The 17,682-nt window shown below is 38.4% G+C and overlaps 1 protein-coding gene across 1 annotated transcript in view; it reads right to left on the bottom strand.

Moving 5' to 3' along the window:
- Positions 1–16,656, bottom strand: part of LOC101530506 (cell surface glycoprotein CD200 receptor 1) — a 36,463-nt gene extending 19,807 nt beyond the window's left edge. Inside the window, exon 1 of the mRNA XM_058661888.1 lies at positions 16,316–16,656. Coding sequence (XP_058517871.1) covers positions 16,316–16,382 — 67 coding nt within the window. The 5' untranslated portion in view covers positions 16,383–16,656. The remainder of the gene's footprint in view (positions 1–16,315) is intronic.
- Between the last annotated feature and the right edge of the window lie 1,026 nt (positions 16,657–17,682).

Raw genomic sequence — 17,682 nt, forward strand, 5'->3', positions numbered from 1 at the left:
TGGCTATGTCAACAGCTGCAGAGAAAGTATTTAATAAAATACAATACATACTTTCATAATAAAAAGCCTCAAGCAAATTGATTATATAAGGAACAGTTCTTAACACAATCAAGGCAACATATCACAAACCCACAGCCAGCATCATATTGAATGGGAAAAACTGGAATCACTTCCACTAAGATCCAGAAACAAATGTGCCCATTTTCACCACTGCTGGAAGTTATAGTTACACTGAGAGGCATGAGACAAGAAAAAGAAATCAAAGGGCTATGCAGGTAGAAGGGAGAAGAGGACAGGAAGCATCACTACGCTAACTCTGTATTGTAAAACAAGTGCAATTTGTTCAGTGTGTATAAAGAAAATACATTAAAATCAGAAAGAAAGGAGGAAGGCAAGTTCAAATTGTCCCTGTTTGCAGAAAAAGAAAGACTTCACTAAAAAACTTGAAAATTATAAGACAGTTTGATAAAGTTCCAGTATAGCAAATCAACACACAAACATAGTGTTCACACACACACACACACACAAACACACACACACACATAGCCACGGTTGAGAAAGAACTTGTAATATAAGTATCATTCACATTAATGACAAAAAGGTTACATACCTTGGAATAAATTTAACCAAGGATGTGAAAAACCTCTACAATGAAAATTTTAAAACACTAAAGAAAGAAATAGGAAGTAGCAAAAAAGTGAAAGTATTCCATGTTCATAGAAGAATTAATATCATAAAAATGTCCATGCTACAGAAAGCAGTTTACAAATTCAATGCAGTCCCAATCAAAATGACAAGGACAATATTTTCATGTGTAGGAAAAAAGGGTGCCAAAATTCATATGGAAACACAAGAGATCCTGAATAACTAAAGCAATCTTAAACAATGAAATCAAAGCCAAAGGCATTACAATACCATATCTTAAGACATACCACAGGGCAGTTATAATCAAACTAACCTGGTACTGGCACAAAAACAGATGTAAGCTACTAGAACTTAATAGAAATGCAGAAATTAATCTACATAGCCACAACCAACTAATCTTTGACAAACTACCTAAAATAAATTCCTTGAGAAATGACATTTAAGGAAAAAAAACTGAAATACTGAAAATGAGATCTCTTATCTTAAGCTATGTTTATTCTTTATGCTCCAGAATTGTTCCATCAAAGAAACACATTGCAAATATTTAAAATTTTAGAGTAAAATTAACATATATTACACATACGCACACAAAAACAAGTCTCCAACAGAATACTAAATAAATAAAAAATGTTACAAAAACATACACAATGTGATTTCATTTATGTAAACACTATAAGGCAAAATAGATTTTATTGCTCAGAGCTCCATGTAGCCATGATAAATTTTTTTAAAAAGCAAATAGAAAATCAAAATGGTGGAATAAGGTAAGGATATATTTAAACAGACAGAGGTGAAGCAAAGAGGGCACATTCCAGGAAATAGGACAGGACAAGCCAATGACAGAAGGGCAGCTAGAGACTGACAGACATGTGAAACCAGCAGAGACAATGCTATGATGTTGCAGTGACAGTCAGTGAGCAGTGATCTGAACACCAAAAGTGAACTACACCCTCAACCAAGATGGGAAGGAGAGTTCACCAGAAGCTCAACAGGTAAACCCATCCTGCTGATTTGTTTGATTTGACCAGGAGCAGAAACAGAACAGCATACCCAAACAGGTGGTGGAGAGAACAGGGTAGGTCTCATAGCCCAGATCCCTCACCAGAGCTGAATCAGGTACCATTTTGCATAGGAAGGCAAAGGCTGTGAAATGGGACTGCTCGTGCATTAAGCCAAGAGCAAACTAATTTCTGGCTCTATGCATTATACCATTGCGGAATCCTACAGGTTTCACCCAAATAGGACTGGGCAGTCCCCAGACCTAATAGCCAACAGATCCAGAACTCCACAAGTGGCACATCAGGTGCCACTGTGTACAGTGTTGCAAAGGCTTGAGATTACAGGGACAACAGTGAGCTGTGCATGTACTGAGCTGGGAGTGAACTCACTTCCGGTTGAGTTTGTTACACTGGTCCTACAGGGAAAATAATACCGAATTTGCTATCCTATGGGTCAAAATAGGTCCATGTTGCCCTCAGACCTAAAGCCCAACAGGTTCCAGCAAAATCAGCACCACCAACAACCTAGTTATTTAGGACACCTGGTGTCTCCATAATCCTGGAAACTGCTTGAACCAGAAGCGTGAGAAAGGTTGTACAGAAAACCATGCAGCCACAGCAAGGTATCACAGGATGTAGAGCGTGGTGATACAGGAGCTGTGGTTACAGAAACCACGGTGGAAGTATAGCACAAGAGCACAGACCTAAAACTTTCTGGAGAGAGTGGCACAAGTGATTGTAAACAAAAAAACCAGGTACTAAATGCAGTAAGTAAAATTGAACTGTAGACCTTGTGGGTGGCACAGCTTAGAGAATTGGCCTAAGGATAGGAATCTGATAACCAGAAGTACAATGACCAAGAGCAAAAGAAGAGACAGAGGCACATGAATATTACTGAAGACTCCCTTGCAAAGGAGCAAAAGCCTTTGCCAACCTCAGAGTTCATTGAGGAAGACATCAAGGAAGTAGGGATACAGAATTTTGAAAATTCATTATAAAGCTTCTTATCAACAATGAGAAGCACATACACGAGTCAAAGGAATTTAAGGACTATGTCACACAGGAAATAGCAACACTGAAAAAAAAATCAAGCCACATTATTCAAAATGAAGGACACAATAGAGCAAATTAAAAAGTCCAAGGAAAATATCCATAATAGATTGAATGAGGAAGAAGAAAGAAACTCAGAACAGAATATTTCTTGTCACAGTGGGGAAACAATCAAACTGCTGAAAGCTAAAAAAACACAAGTATTCAAGAAATAAGAGACACTGTTAAATGGCCAAATGTAAGAGTTATGGGAGTTTCAGGCAGTACAGAAAGAGAAGCTAGATTTTAAATGTATTTAATGAAATAATAAAGGAAAACTTCCCTAATCTGGAAAAAGAATTAGGAAACAACATCCAGGAGGAGCACAGAACTGCCTACAGGGTTGACCAAAACCCATCTTCATCATGACACATGATAATCAAGCTCTCTTCAGTCGCAAATAAGGAAAAGATCCCTCAATGTGCACATGAAAAAAATCAATTGATCTTATGTATATCATAACATTCTACAACAAATACTATAATGAGAAATGTTAACACAAATGGGAATTTCAATAAGTGTGAAGAAATATAAAAAGTACAAATTAGTATTTATTTTTTCTCTACATAATTTGAACAGTTGATCATGGCATATACTTTCCATTCTTACATTCTAGGAAACTAATTTTCATCTTTAAAGACATTCATAACAAATATAATCTAGCTATTCAATGACCATCACCTTAGGTAAAGATCCAAAATTTTAGCACAGAAAAAATATATTTTTAAAAAGTCAAAATTAGAGTAATAAAATTAACTAATGTTTTAACTTTCATTTATACCTTTGTAGTCTTGAACAGATAATAATGTTGGTTGTTTTAGTAGCAGATACCCAAGATTACTCAAATTGCTGAAGAATGAGTATTTACAATATTGATAACTTGTATTAGGAGAACTAGCTAGCTATTTGGGGAGAGGGAGAAATAAAAATATAAAGTTAAAATTAAATTCTTCAAAGATCTATATTAAAAATGAAAAATAAAGTACTGGAAGAAAATATGAGTGATTTCATTTTCTGCACACACACCTCAGATGATAGGGTGACTAACATCTTGATTTACCTGATTTACCAGGATTTAAGTGTTTCCTGGAACACAACATACTCACTGTCAAGTGCCAGGGAGCAAAGCCCAGGCCAAGTGACACAGTTGCTCCCTTGAGCTGAGAAATCTTTCTAATATTGATTCAAAACTTCTGTGCCATAAAGAAAGATCCTGAGAAGTTGACTATTGAAAGAAGTCAAAACTTTGTATGACCAGAAAAAAATGTTTCTAAACAAGAAACTCAAAAAATATTTACAACATTTATGACAAGCAAATGCTAATTTCCTTCAGAAATATAAGAAACAAAAAAGAGATAACCCCAAAAGTGGGAAAAATATATGAACAGGTTGACAAGAAATTAATATGTTGAAGGTGACATTGTTTGTATTTCTACTTCTTACATAAAATAGAGACAAAAGTAAAATACCCAGACGGTTTATAAAGAGAAAATGTGAGGCATATGTATGAAAAGTAACAAGTTCCAAGACATAAGAATTCAATAATTAATTCAGTGGATGGATAAAATTTAGAAAGTAAAAAATATGTATGATAAACAACAAATTTGATCCTAGTTTACAAGGCAATATAATTGTAATGAGTACCAATTCGTGGGTTAGGACACAAGACCACAAAGCTAACAAAAAACATCTTGCTCAACCTATTATTTTTTTGTTTGGTTTGTTTTGTTTCTTCAAAGCAGTTACTATTATATAGTCCAAAACTAGTTCATGGAGACATACTCGTTCCTGGACCAAATGTACATGTTGAACAAACATACCAGTGATCACAACGGACAACATGTTCAACGGATATAAAGGTGTTCAATATACATGTATATTCATATACGCAAAGAATTTTAATTCTTTATTAATTCCCCAAAACTAAAAATAACCAAAAAGTTGATCTATAGGTGAGTTAATAAATCTTATAAAATAGGACCAGGCATGATAGCCTAGTGGCAAGAACCAGAATCCCATATGGGCACTGGTTCTAATCCTGGCAACCCCACTTTCCACAGCTTCCCGCCCGTGGCATGGGAAAACAGTCGAGGACAGCCAAAGGTCTTGGAACCCTGCACCTGCATGGGAGACCAAGAAGAAACTCCTGGCTCCTGGCTTCCAATATGCTCAGCTCTGGCCATTGCAGTCACTTGGGGAGTGAATCAACAAATGCAAGATCTTCTCTGTTTCTCCTCCTCTCTGTATATCTGACTTTCTAATAAAAATAACAAATTTTTAAAATTTTTCAAATGTCATAAAATAACATATGTGAAAGAGTACTGAAAATTAGGTTGCCACTTTTTTTCAACATTGATAAATGCAGACACAGTGCTGGGAAATATATAGACATCATCTGACTTAATCTTTGCAACTCCAGGCACTAGATCAAGAATTTCAAAAAAAAGTGTCCCAATTTTATTATTAATTGGCAGCTAATTCAAACTTTTAAAAATATTACATGAGCCAACTAAAAGTGTCTGCAGACCAAACCTAGCCCACAAGCTGCTAAATTGCAGTCTCGGATGTACAAATTAGGGCAGAGGTCAAAAACAAAGGGCTAAAAACATTTATGATTAGGGATCTGTTGAAGGCAGTGGATTTAGCAAAAAGAAAAAAAGATGGTGAAAAGTAAAAAGCAACTGCAATGTCATAAAGCCAGGGAAAGAGACTGCAACATGGGTGTGCTCAAAATTAACACATGCAGGGGGAAACCGTAAGGTAAGAACTAAGAAGCTTCATGATTTACTTGCAAGAAAGTTAGTGACCTTTAAGACAACAGATGCCATACAGAAGTATTAGCGGAAACCAGACCGAACTAGGCTGAGCTGACTCATGCAGGTCAACAAAATAAATCTGACCTTGAAAAATGGAAGAAATAAGACACTTGCTTTACCCTTTCACGTTAAACTTGAAAGAGAGAGATGGGACAATACCTGGAGCTATGAGGACCAAGACGGTATTTACGGGCTATATTATTATTATAAAACACAGGTGAGAAGAGGGAGGAGAGAATGAGGAGGGAAGAAAATGAGGGAAAGTAAGGAAGCCCTGCACCTACAAAACTGTAAAACAGAAAATAAAACAAATACATTAAATTTTTAAAAAGACTCATGGAGAACATAGCATGTTTGTAGATAGAAATAGCAGCCACTATAAGTGGAAGCTAGAGGAATGAAGGTGGCTAATTGGAAGGCAGAGTCCTAGAGGTACTGAAATAGATGAGACAACAAGTGAAGCCAGGGGTTACTTTGGGAACAACTGGTATTTTATCTTTGAGAGAGAAACAGAAGATCAGAAATGGTACAGACACAAAACATTTTGGGCAAGTTCAAGTTAGGAAGTATTTTGGGGGTACCTATGTGGTATCAAGTACCACACGGAGCTCTGAGGAAGGTAGGAACAACAAGGCAAAGTCCTTGCTATCAGAAACTTTACCATTCAGGGATATTATAAAGTCCACATTATATAATGCACAAATGAAGAGGTGAGAAACCGTCTGCTGAATATGAAAGACAACAGGGACAGCTTTGGCTGATGAAGAAACTCAGAACAAGAACAGTGCTCTTAACTTGGGTCCCTACCAGAATCATCTATTAAGCCTTGTGCAAGTCCCAGATGTTTAAAGTGCACATCTGGTCTAGTAATTATGTTGGTTGAGACGCTTGCATCCATATTAGAGGATATGGCTTGGGTTCAGCTCCACTTGCAATTTCAACTTTATACAAGTGTGTGCTCTAGCAGCAAATAGGGGGGCTCCAGTGGCTAGGTCCCTGTCATCAACTGGGAAACCAGACTGTGCTCCCTGCACCTTCCAGGCTAGCAGAGCTCTAGTTGTTGCAGACATTTGGAGAATGAGGCAGCGCATAGGAAATTCTCTCTCTCTCTCTCTCTCTCTCTCTCTTTCTCCCCCCCCTGCACCTTCCAGGCTAGCACAACTCTAGTTGTTTCAGACATTTGGAGAATGAGGCAGCACACAGGAGAAGTCTCTCTCTCTCTTTCTCTCTCTCTCTCTCTCTCTCTCTCTCTCTCTCTCTCTGTCTCCCTCCCTTTCTTTCCCCATCTCCTCTCCCCCACACAAATAAATAAATGAATTTTCAGAGTCCAGAAATACCCTAGAGAAATTGGATTAACTAAGCTTAAGAGAAATCAGTATCTTTAATATTTTCTTTTTACAAGTTTATTTTTCTTTAACATTTAAGGTTCTGCAGACAATTCTGTCAAGCACATTAAAATTACTGTTTTAAATCAATCCTGGGGAAATGCAAGACAGAACCAATTAATTATAGAAAGACTTCTTTGGAGAGTAACTGTGATTTCATTATTGGAAGCTACCAATATTCACTACTTGGAAAGTTTGTTTTTTTTTTTTTTCAAGAAATTGTCAATACCACAAAATATATTGCATAACCAGATCTTCTCATATTGCATAATACCCAAGCTTTTGGGGAAAGATGACATTTTGTGGTGAACTAACAAAATGGCAAAGACAAAGAAATAAAATTATTGAACACCTTTAAATGACATAAAGAAGTACAGAATTGGGAAAACCCTTTGGTAAATTTTCACAAATAATATTCTTCAAACACATTTGGGTCCCCTACACTAATAGGAAAAAAATGACTACATGCTGTCTTGCCCTTTCAGCCATGATTTCTAGAATGAGTGCTCTGTGACCACAGCCTGTTTCCACCCCACCCACTCCTGCCTCAAGGCCAGCAATCTTGCTGCTCTCATACCTTTTACTAAACTGTAATTCCGGAGCTTATCAGCCTTTCTGGCTGCTCTTCAGCAACCCCAGTTTGCTTGGCAGACTTGAAACAATTAGCCACTTTCTTCTCTTTCTAAAATCTCTGCCTTCAAATTCACCCCTGTGTTCCCCTGTCTGCCTTCACTGTCTACTCCTGCATCTTCTCCACAAGCAACCCCTCTCCTCAGCACCTCCATGTGGGTGTTTCCTCAAAATCTCACCTGCTTCTCTTCACAGCTTTTCCACCATTCACTCTCACCAGCAGAATTTCAGCAAGATGTCTACACAGATCATTTCTTCTTGTTGCCCCAACTTGCTCTGACCATCACAGACTCTTACCTGCTAGAACGTTCATTCCACAACTCTTGTGCCCAGTCATTTCTGCTCATTTCATCTAAAACATCATTTCCTCAGGGAAACCTTCCCTATACTTTAGACCAGATTAGATTTGCCAAGTACATTTTTCTAGATGACCCTATACTTCTCTTAACACACTTGACATGATTGATCTGCCATCATTTACTGAATAGCCGTCTCTCTTAAATTCTAAGCTGCTGACAGCAGCTCTCTGCTGGCCTTAACAAAGGCCTTCCAGATAACGTACAATGACTAATGCTTGACAGACACTCCCTTATTTATTGGATCATACAACAACCAATCGACATTTCAGCTATCACGTACTCTTCCTTAAGAAGACTCTCAAAACATCAGCTGCTATTTTACCCTCTTGAATGCTTGCTTTTATTTCAAGGGTATCAACTCTAAAAATCACAAGCTTGCCATACAAACACTTGCAGTGTCTCTTTGCTATCTATTATCAAATCTGTAGTTCATCTGCTAGGAAGTCGGGGATCACTGTCAGCAGTGATTTCTTGAACAGACCTGGGCTTTACTTTCCTTCATAAGAAAAAGGAAAAAAAATTAAGTCTAGTGTTTCTAACATCCTTCCAATCAGAATGCTCCACAGTTCTTACTACTGTCTTACAGCTTCATCATTTCACAGATGAGGAAATTACCACCTGAAGAGGTTATGCAACATCTTTTTTTTTTTTTTTTTTTTTAATTATTTATTGTTTAACTTCAGTAATTACATTGTATTATGTGACACAATTACATAGATACTTGGGTTCTCCCCACCCCTCCCCAAACCCTCCCACCATGGTGGATTCCTCCAGAGGTTATGCAACATCTTAAAGATAACACAACTTAATGAGTTAGAGTGACTTGATAGACCTTTCCATTCAACAGAGACACCTTTGTATCTAGGAACTAGGGGAAGAGGAATGAGCTGTCATTGAGAAAAGTGGGAAGCACAGAAACATTCCATGCTGGATGCTATTTAGAAAGCAAAAAGGCACTGAATAATGTAATACACTAAGTCTCAAGGATCAAAACAATACAGCCAAGTTAACAATAGCTGGTATTGACACATTGATAGTACAAAAGAATTTAAATGTAACTTGGCAGTGTGATACTAAACCTACCTTTGCCTACACCTACAATGCCATGGAACACTTCAACAGCAGAAAGTTAAAACAGTTACTAAAGGCTTATACTACTGTGATAATATGGGAGCAAATGATCAGAGGGGACAACAGGGACGTAAGCCAAGGGTGGGGTAGTAGGAATCCCCATACCTACAAAACTGTATAATGGATGGGCTCGGCGGCGTGGCCTAGTGGCTAAGGTCTTCACCTTGATCCCATGTGGCCCCTGGCTCTAATCCCGGCAGCTCCACTTCCTCTCTGTCTCTCCTCCTCTCAGTGTATCTGACTTTGTAATAAAAATAAAATAAATCTTTAAAAAAACTGTATCATGGAAAAGAATCATAAAAGAATGTATTTGAAGAAGGTTTCACATCTTTTATAGTCAAGTAAGCTCCCAGTGCTAACAACTATGAAGTGACAACAAGCTGGGAAATCAACTACCTGAAACCCCTGGAGAATGAAAGAAGGAAGATTCATTGCTGACTCTCAAAGGAAAGAAATGGTCCAGAGTTGGAGTGTCAAGTTCCTGTTTCTTCCAACTAGAGACCATCATGCTCAGTGAAATCAACCAATCCCAAAAGGACAGGTATCATATATTCTTCCTGATATAAGCCAACCTTCAGGGCCCGGCAAAATAGCATAGTGGTTAAAGTCCCCGCCTTGAACAAGCCAGGATCCCACATGGGCACCGGTTCCAATTCCGGCAGCCTTGTTTCCCCTCCAGCTCCCTGCTTGTGATCTGGAAAAGCAGTAGAGGATGGCCCAAAGCTTTGGGACCCTGCACCCATGTGGGAGACCCGGAAGAAGCTCCTTGTCCCTGGCTTTGGATTGGTTTGGCTCCAGCCATTGTGGCCGCTTGGGTAGTGAATCAGTGGATGGAAGATCTTCCTCTCTGTATATCTGCCTTTCCAATAAAAATAAATAAATCTTTAAAAAAACAAGGCAACATTCATGCAAAATATAAGACCAGCAGATATATAGTAAACACATATATACATATATCCATCTAGAAGAACTGTGTAATACATATTAGCATACCCAGAATTGAAGACACACTGCAGTATGTATCTCCACTCCTAAACAAAAGATGGATACCCAGTGAAACTATTAAATATACCTTGCCAATAGATGCTGGACTTTGTACCATTATCTATACCTACAATATCATGATACACTTAAATAGCAGAATGATGGGCTTGTGCCTGTTGTTGAAGGACTATACTGTTGTAGTAATATAAGGAAAAACAATAGCGGCTAGCAGAAATGAGGAAGGTAGAAGGGGAAATCCCTGAGCCCATGGAACTGTTTCACGAAAAAGAAAATGTTTCCATTTCTACTGATCTGAGGTTCAAAGAGCACTAGAGTTAGCACCATGTTAGACAGCTAAAACTCTGCTACAGAAGAAATAGTTGCAACAAAAAAAACAGAGATCAGCTTTCAGGGAAACCATACATTGAAAAGTGAAAGGGCCAGAAAAAAAAAAGAGTCCCAAGCTCAGCACATAAACTCTACCCTAGGGGCCCAGTGAGATGGCTAAATCCTCACCATGCGTGTGCCAGGATCCCATTTAGATGCTGGCTGCTCCACTTCCCATCCAGTTCCCTGTTTGTGGCCTGGGAAAGCAGAGGAGAATGGTCCAAAGCCTTGGGATCCTGCGCCCACATGGGAGACCTGGAGGAGGCTGCTGGCTCCTGGCTTCGTGTGGCCACTTAGGTAGTAAACCAGTAGCAGATCTTTTTTTCTGTCTTTCTTCTCTCTGTAAATCTGATCTGCCTTTCCAATCAAAATAAATTAAACTTTAAAATAAATAAATAAACTCTACCCTAGAAGTCAAGCAGCCAAAGTAAAAGAACTAACTTCTAAGATGCTATCCAATAGACTCCAATACCTGAAATACATGCAAAGATGCCTTAGAAAGTTCATGGGAAATAGAATGAAAAAGGTAAGGTTATCTCAACACAACAAAATTTTGAAATCATGTATGTTTGTTGACAATGTACCTTTTCTACTTGCTTTCTGAGACTTCCTTTATATATATATGTATATATACACACACATACACACAAGGATATATCCAAACTTTCATGGAAAATGGAACTAAGAACAATTATATCTTAATATCTCAATTAAGGTAACTTTAAGACCAAAAAAAGTTTAAAATCCATACATAGAAAGATCTTCTGAAAATGTATATCATGTGTAGATGTCAAAATGTTTTACACAAAAGGAATTCATCTTTAAATTTCATGTTTCCATGAACTTTTCCAGATTCTGCTGATGTCAGTATGTATGTGTGATGTGTGTATCATCCATGTGAGAGCAAAGGATCTGCACTATAGCAAAGGTTTGAAATATACATGAGTTCCATGTAATATTGAAATAAATAATGATTTAAAATTTCTCAAATATAGGGAAAATCATAAACTGGAAGTCATGGAGTTCAGTGATTCCTCAATAGGACCTCCATGAACATCACCACACACAGGCACACTAAATGAGCCCAAATTAAACAACAGTTACAGCTGAACAGATCTGATGCCAGGAGCCAGGAGCTTCCTCCTGGTCTCCCAAGTAGGTGTAGGGTCCCAAGGTTTTGGGCCATCCTCCGCTGCTTTCGCAGGCCACAAGCAGGGAGCTGGGAGTGGCTAGAACACAAACTAGCAACCCATACGAGATCTCAGCATTTGAAGGGGAAGGATTAGCCAATTGACCCATCTTGCTGGGCTCAGAAATCAGTAGTTGGATTCCTGCCACCCATGTGAGAGACCAGCAGTAAATCTCCAGCTCCCCAAACACTTCTCAGCCTTCTGGCTAAGATCAAGGGTGGAGCTCTCAGCTCCCAGAGTTTGCAGCTGAGGAATGAATCACAGGGTAGAACATCTCCCCCAACATCTCTCTCCCCCTCTCCCTTTCAAACAAGCTAAGTTTTGTTTGTTTAAGAATGAGGTCCAGGTTTTTGGACATGCAAGGCAGGTAAATTTTAACTAGGAAAACCGAAATCATTTGTTTAGCATTAATGCATGAACAATGTCATTCCACCCGAGAAAACCAATGAATCGAGTGTGGCTGTGACTATTACATAAACCATGCTAATGTTCAACATTTATTATCATTATTATTACTTTAAAAGTAATTTTGTTGATCTGCTGCTGAGGAGCTATCAGTTTCACGCAATCCAAAGTTATTTCATCACCACAAACCCACTCCCTGATTCCAGCCAAGAGATAGCAAACGTGTTATTGTCAGTAATGGGAAGGCAGTTACAATATTTTAAATCACCATAAAGAGTAAGTTTTCAGATAAAACATGAAACCAAATTACAACAGGGTTATTTTATTATAACTAGTACCATTAACAGAAATTGTGAGAAGGTAGTTTATCCACAGTATATTTCATTTGTCCCCTTATCCTTATCACCACCCACTACTTAGGAGCAGCTCTATAGCTATCTATTCATCTTATTCTTGAATTTGGGAAGAAGCTTTTTCCTATTTAAAATTGAGTACCCAATTTATACATCATATTTCTCCCTTCCTGTCTCTTCCGAGATCACACCCTATTACAGAAACGAAAGAGATCACTGTGGCTCCTAAGCTCCAAATCCAAACATCTCTAGGTTTGATTCTATTACACTTTGATCTCTATGTTTCTTTTACTTGCAGACTCATCCACTCCATCCCCACACTAAATTTTGAAAAACATATATTTATTTGAAAAGTAGAGACAGAGAGTTATTGTTCATCCACTGGTTCACTTCCCAAATGCCTGAAGCAGCTAGGGTTGGACCAGACTGAAGACAGGATCCTAAAACTCGGTCCAGGTGTCCCACAAGGGTGGCAGGGACCCTAGAACTTGAGCTATTATCTGCTGCCTCCCAGAGTAAGCATTAGCAGGAAGCTGGAACCAGAAGCATTCCTGAAACTCAAACCTGTGCACTCAAATACAAGATGCGGGAGTCCCAAGTGGCCTCTTAAGTACCCTGCTAACCTCCCGTACAGAATTTAACATCTTCAGCAAGCTCCCTCTCAGCCACCAGTGTCTCTCAGGGTGATCACAGAACTTTCTAAAATGGGAACCCCAGCCCAGAAACTCTTGATTCCTGCTTTGAGAAAACTATTTTACCAAGTGATACTACCACTCTAAAGGTTTCTATTGCCACATTTTTCTGGAAAAATATTCCCTTATTGTATGGTTTTCCTGTTCTCAATACAACAGATGACTCCTTATTGTGTAGGGCACAGTACTCAGGTTGCTCTAGTTAGTCATTAAGGACACCCAAACTTCAACATTTTTCTCATATATATAAGAAATATATATATTCAAACACATAATATTACATATAATCTCCATTCCATCCAGCTAGAATTCTTTCTCTCTCAATCATCTTGTTTTTGTTCATGTTGCACCTTCCTACCTCCCAATTTCTCTCTCCCACATCCTTCATCTAGGCAAACATACCACTCAGGATCCAGCTCAGTATTTTTCTCCTCTATACAGCCATCATCAACTACACTGTAATTGTATCTTTAGATTTTTTATAAGTTTCATTAACAAGTTCAAGATTTACTGACTCTAAATATTCAACAACAATTTCACCTTAGCTTCATCTCCTTAATTTAAACTGCTGATAACTTCTAGACACTATTTTCCATACACACACATACACACTGTGTTTTTATTAAGAACTTTCAATTAATTTACTGATTAGGAAATGTTTAGAGGAAATACATAACTATAAATCATAATATGTAACTTTGCAGTTACAAACTAGAAAAAGAAGAGGGGACTAATGATGAGGATAAATGCTTTCTTCTTCACAACTGTTTTTAATCTTTATTTTCCATCTTTTGCCAAATCTGCTTAGGCTTCCAAACAGCCCACACTTGATTTGTGTCTCCTTCTCTTATTACTGCCTGCCCTCTAGTGGAAGACAATGATAAGTAAGTAAAAATTAGCCTGAACAAGGTTAAGGGCGTCCTGTTCCAGTAACAGCTCCAAAAAATAGTAACTTTTATAAGGGTGGAATGATTTTAATTGGAATATAAAAATACAAATTGAACATAAGAAAAGATTTAGAATACAATAGATCTGAAAAACAGGAAGAAAGTGGCATCAAATATGAGGAGTCAAGAAAAGGGACCAGGTAAACAGTTGGGAAGTTTCCTCTGACATGAACAACTTAAGTTGTTCTTTTTTTTCTCCCTCAAGCATTTTCTTAATGAATCTGTCTACTCACTGCAACAGTGCTTGAAGTTATAAGCAAGTCAGTAAATAAAACATTCAGTAAAATGAAAAACACTACTATGCGTTACACTGAAATTTTGTTCCTTTGTGAATTTATGCTGTGCACAGTAAGTTATTTCCATTTGGCAGTATTAATAACAAAGCCTTAGTTGTAATAAAGACATAAATTCGTTGCCTGAAATTGTTTTCTTCTCCTTATTCTAAATCATTTACTGGTAAATTTATCACACTAAATCACTCCACATAAAGCAATTTGCTTTTTTATATCTCAATGGTAAACATTTCAATAGCTTTTTAATGATACAAGCACAGACTTCAAAAATTTGTTATATGCTGTATCTCCTGGTTACTCTCAGGAATACCTTTAAAATTTAAACCTTTCAACTTTTAAAATCCAAAACTAAAAATTATATTTTGGAGCCAGAGTCATGTCATAGCAGAAAAGCTAAAACCTCTGATGTTAGCATCCCCTATGCATCATGTCCTGACTGCTCCACCTCTGGTACAGCTCCCTGCCAATGCACCTGGGAAAGCAGCAGAGGTGGCCCAACTGCTTGAGCCCTGTACCCACATGGCAGACCCAGAAAAGGTTCCTGGCTCCTGACTCGAGCCTGGCCCAGCCTCCATCCTTAGAGCCATCTGGGGTGTGACCCAGCAGAAGGGAACTTTCTGTCTTGTTTCTCTATCTCTCCTTCTCTTTCTGAATTCTGCCTTTCAAACAAAAAAATAAAGCTTTTTAAATTTATATTTTAATCTTGCTTGTTTCTCTGCCAAAAGTAATGGTGCAATTTGGCACAAACAACTCCCTGGCTGTCTGGCACAGGTTTCCAGAAGAGCTTTCCACAAATTCTCAGAAGTGAAAGATTTAGATCACTTATGGTTTTACTAAACAAAAGGTTATTAAGTTTATAAGTAAGTTTTGGCTTAGCCTTTTTTCAATGGTGTTATGAATTGTGCTCCTCTAGTTTAAAGGAAAAAAAACTAATGGTCAGATAGTCAGGAAATGGCCCAACACATGAATTGCTCAAGTGTTACATGACACTGTCCAACCCAGTAACAGCTAACCTTTAACAAATCATTTCACCTTTCTGAGCCTTGGTCTCTACCTCTGTGAAATGCAGCTGTCTCCCATGCCTGCTTCACGGGGCTGCTACACAGATCAAAGGAGAAAAAGCATGTGAAAATTCTCAGCAGAGGGGTACAGTGGTAGAATATGGTTGAACCTATTTCGTGAGTGCTCACGAGTACAGTTCACCTGTAGAAAGCAGATTGTTTTGCTAGAAAACAGACAACTTTTTAAAAGTGCCCAGAGGAGAGCAAAAACTACATGTTCTTCCAATGATCAGAACGTAAAATGTAAACCCAACTATACCGTTCCTTTGCAGCTGCTCCATCTACTAAAAGTGAAACCTGAACATGCCCTCCCACATCCACTCCTCACAACCCTCCCTGGTGAAACCTGGATGCCCCCACAGTAGCCCCAATCTCTTTGCAACTCCTACAGGAGCCTAGATGTTGAGGAGTGTGCTCTCTGATTCAAAAAGTGTCTCCTGGAGCCCACACATCTTTAAGATAAACAGACTCACATCACAGATGTGCCACCATGACTGTGAGAGAATTATATTAGAAAAGCACCAAGTCATAGAAAATGGTAGAGCGCAGTAAACTTAACTTGTAATAGCCACAATGTAGAATGAAATGGGTTAGGAATATTGTTTGGACTTTTTTTAAGATACAAGGAGTTAAAGAAAACCCAGGTGATCTTAACTGATACTGGTATGTTTTTTAATTTATCCTGATTCATCCAAAAATAGGGTGGCAATAAGAAAGTGGAGAGCAAGGCAACTTCTAGAGATGTGTATATTGTAACACAACAAAAAGCAAATAAACAGGACAAAGAAGAAAAGGAGGATGATAAAATAACAAAATTTGGAGTAACTCCCCAAATCAATGATTGTTACTGGCTCACATTGCCCCATACAAGAAAGGCAAAGAAATTTTCAGAAAAAAGGGTGAGATTAACTCTTTCATCAATCTTTCTCCCAAAGTGTATTCAGACTTACCAGTCACTAGGAAGATAGTCAAAATGAAAAGGAGCCGTAAGTGAGAAGGTCTCCAAGGGTAGAGCATTTCTGCTTTATTTTTCTCTGCCTCTCACTCCATATATTCCTTCCATGCAGGTACAGATGCAGCTGTGAGCATGACGAGGCTCCTTCTGGTCAACTTCGCAGTGGAGTCATCCTCCTAACCCACCAGCTGTGGGGCACTCCTTCCCTCCCAGTCCCTTCCTTCAACTCTATGTGTTTTAGCCTGATTAGTAACTTGGAAGAGAAGTAACTCTTCTGTGGAACTTGACACAGCATTAGATTTCCTGTACGAAGCACTGAAGCAAAGACGGAGGAAGCAGAGTGATTGAGCTATCTCCCAGCCCATTGGTTCTCGTCTCACTTCTGCTGCATGCAGATAAACTTTACACAAAGACCTTGACTATGCCCAGGATAAACGGATTTGCTCAAACTTGTGTTAAAGAGAAAAAAAAATTTAAACAAAACAAGGAATTCATCTGTTTTGGGCCAATCCCTGTAAATGGCCCAATCACACTAACTGACAGAAGCTTTCTTCAAGTTAAAGAGGTGTAAAACCTAATTTTCCCTGAAAATTCTTGTGTGAAATTGCTGTCTATAATGGAAGTTAGCATACAACTCCAGAAGCATCTAAGTGATTTTGCTTCTTGTTCTTACTGCAACAAATTACTACAAGTTTAGTGGTTTAACACAGCACAAACTTCTCATCTACCCCTTGGAGCTCAGAAAACTGAACTGGATTACGGGGTTAAAATAAAGGTGATGGTAGGGCTCCATACTTTCTGCAGGTGCCTGGGGAGACCCCATTTCTCATCCTCTCTGCGGAGCAAAGGATGCCTGCATCACTCAGCTGACAGCTGCATCATTCTGACATCTGTTCCTTCATTACATCTCCTTCCCACATTGGGATCCCTCTGCCTCCTCCTTATAAGGACCCTTGTGATGATATTGGGGGCACCTGTATGATTTGGGGTAATCCCCCATCTTAAGATCCTTAATTTAATAACTTCTGCGATTTCCCATTTTCCATGTGGGGTGACATATTCATAGGTTACTGGAAGCAAGACATGGACCTCTTTCTTAGGCGGCCATTACTTGTCTACAATTCAGTACCTACTGCCATTCACTTTCATCTCTGAAGGGTTAGACTGATCATTTTAATCAGATTGCAAATAAACACTCCATAGTTGACACACATATGGAATTCAAAGTTTCCAGGGGAAAAAAAATTGTCTTGATGTTGCTAATTAGTATGCATTTTTTCACAGATCAAAGAAAAGAAAATTCTTGATGTGCTAAGAATTTCCTACTCCAAGGCAAAGCTGTCCAGGAAGGGGAAGAAAACA

This window comes from Ochotona princeps, chromosome 3 (genome assembly GCF_030435755.1).
Source record: "Ochotona princeps isolate mOchPri1 chromosome 3, mOchPri1.hap1, whole genome shotgun sequence".
NCBI classification, from domain to species: domain Eukaryota; kingdom Metazoa; phylum Chordata; class Mammalia; order Lagomorpha; family Ochotonidae; genus Ochotona; species Ochotona princeps.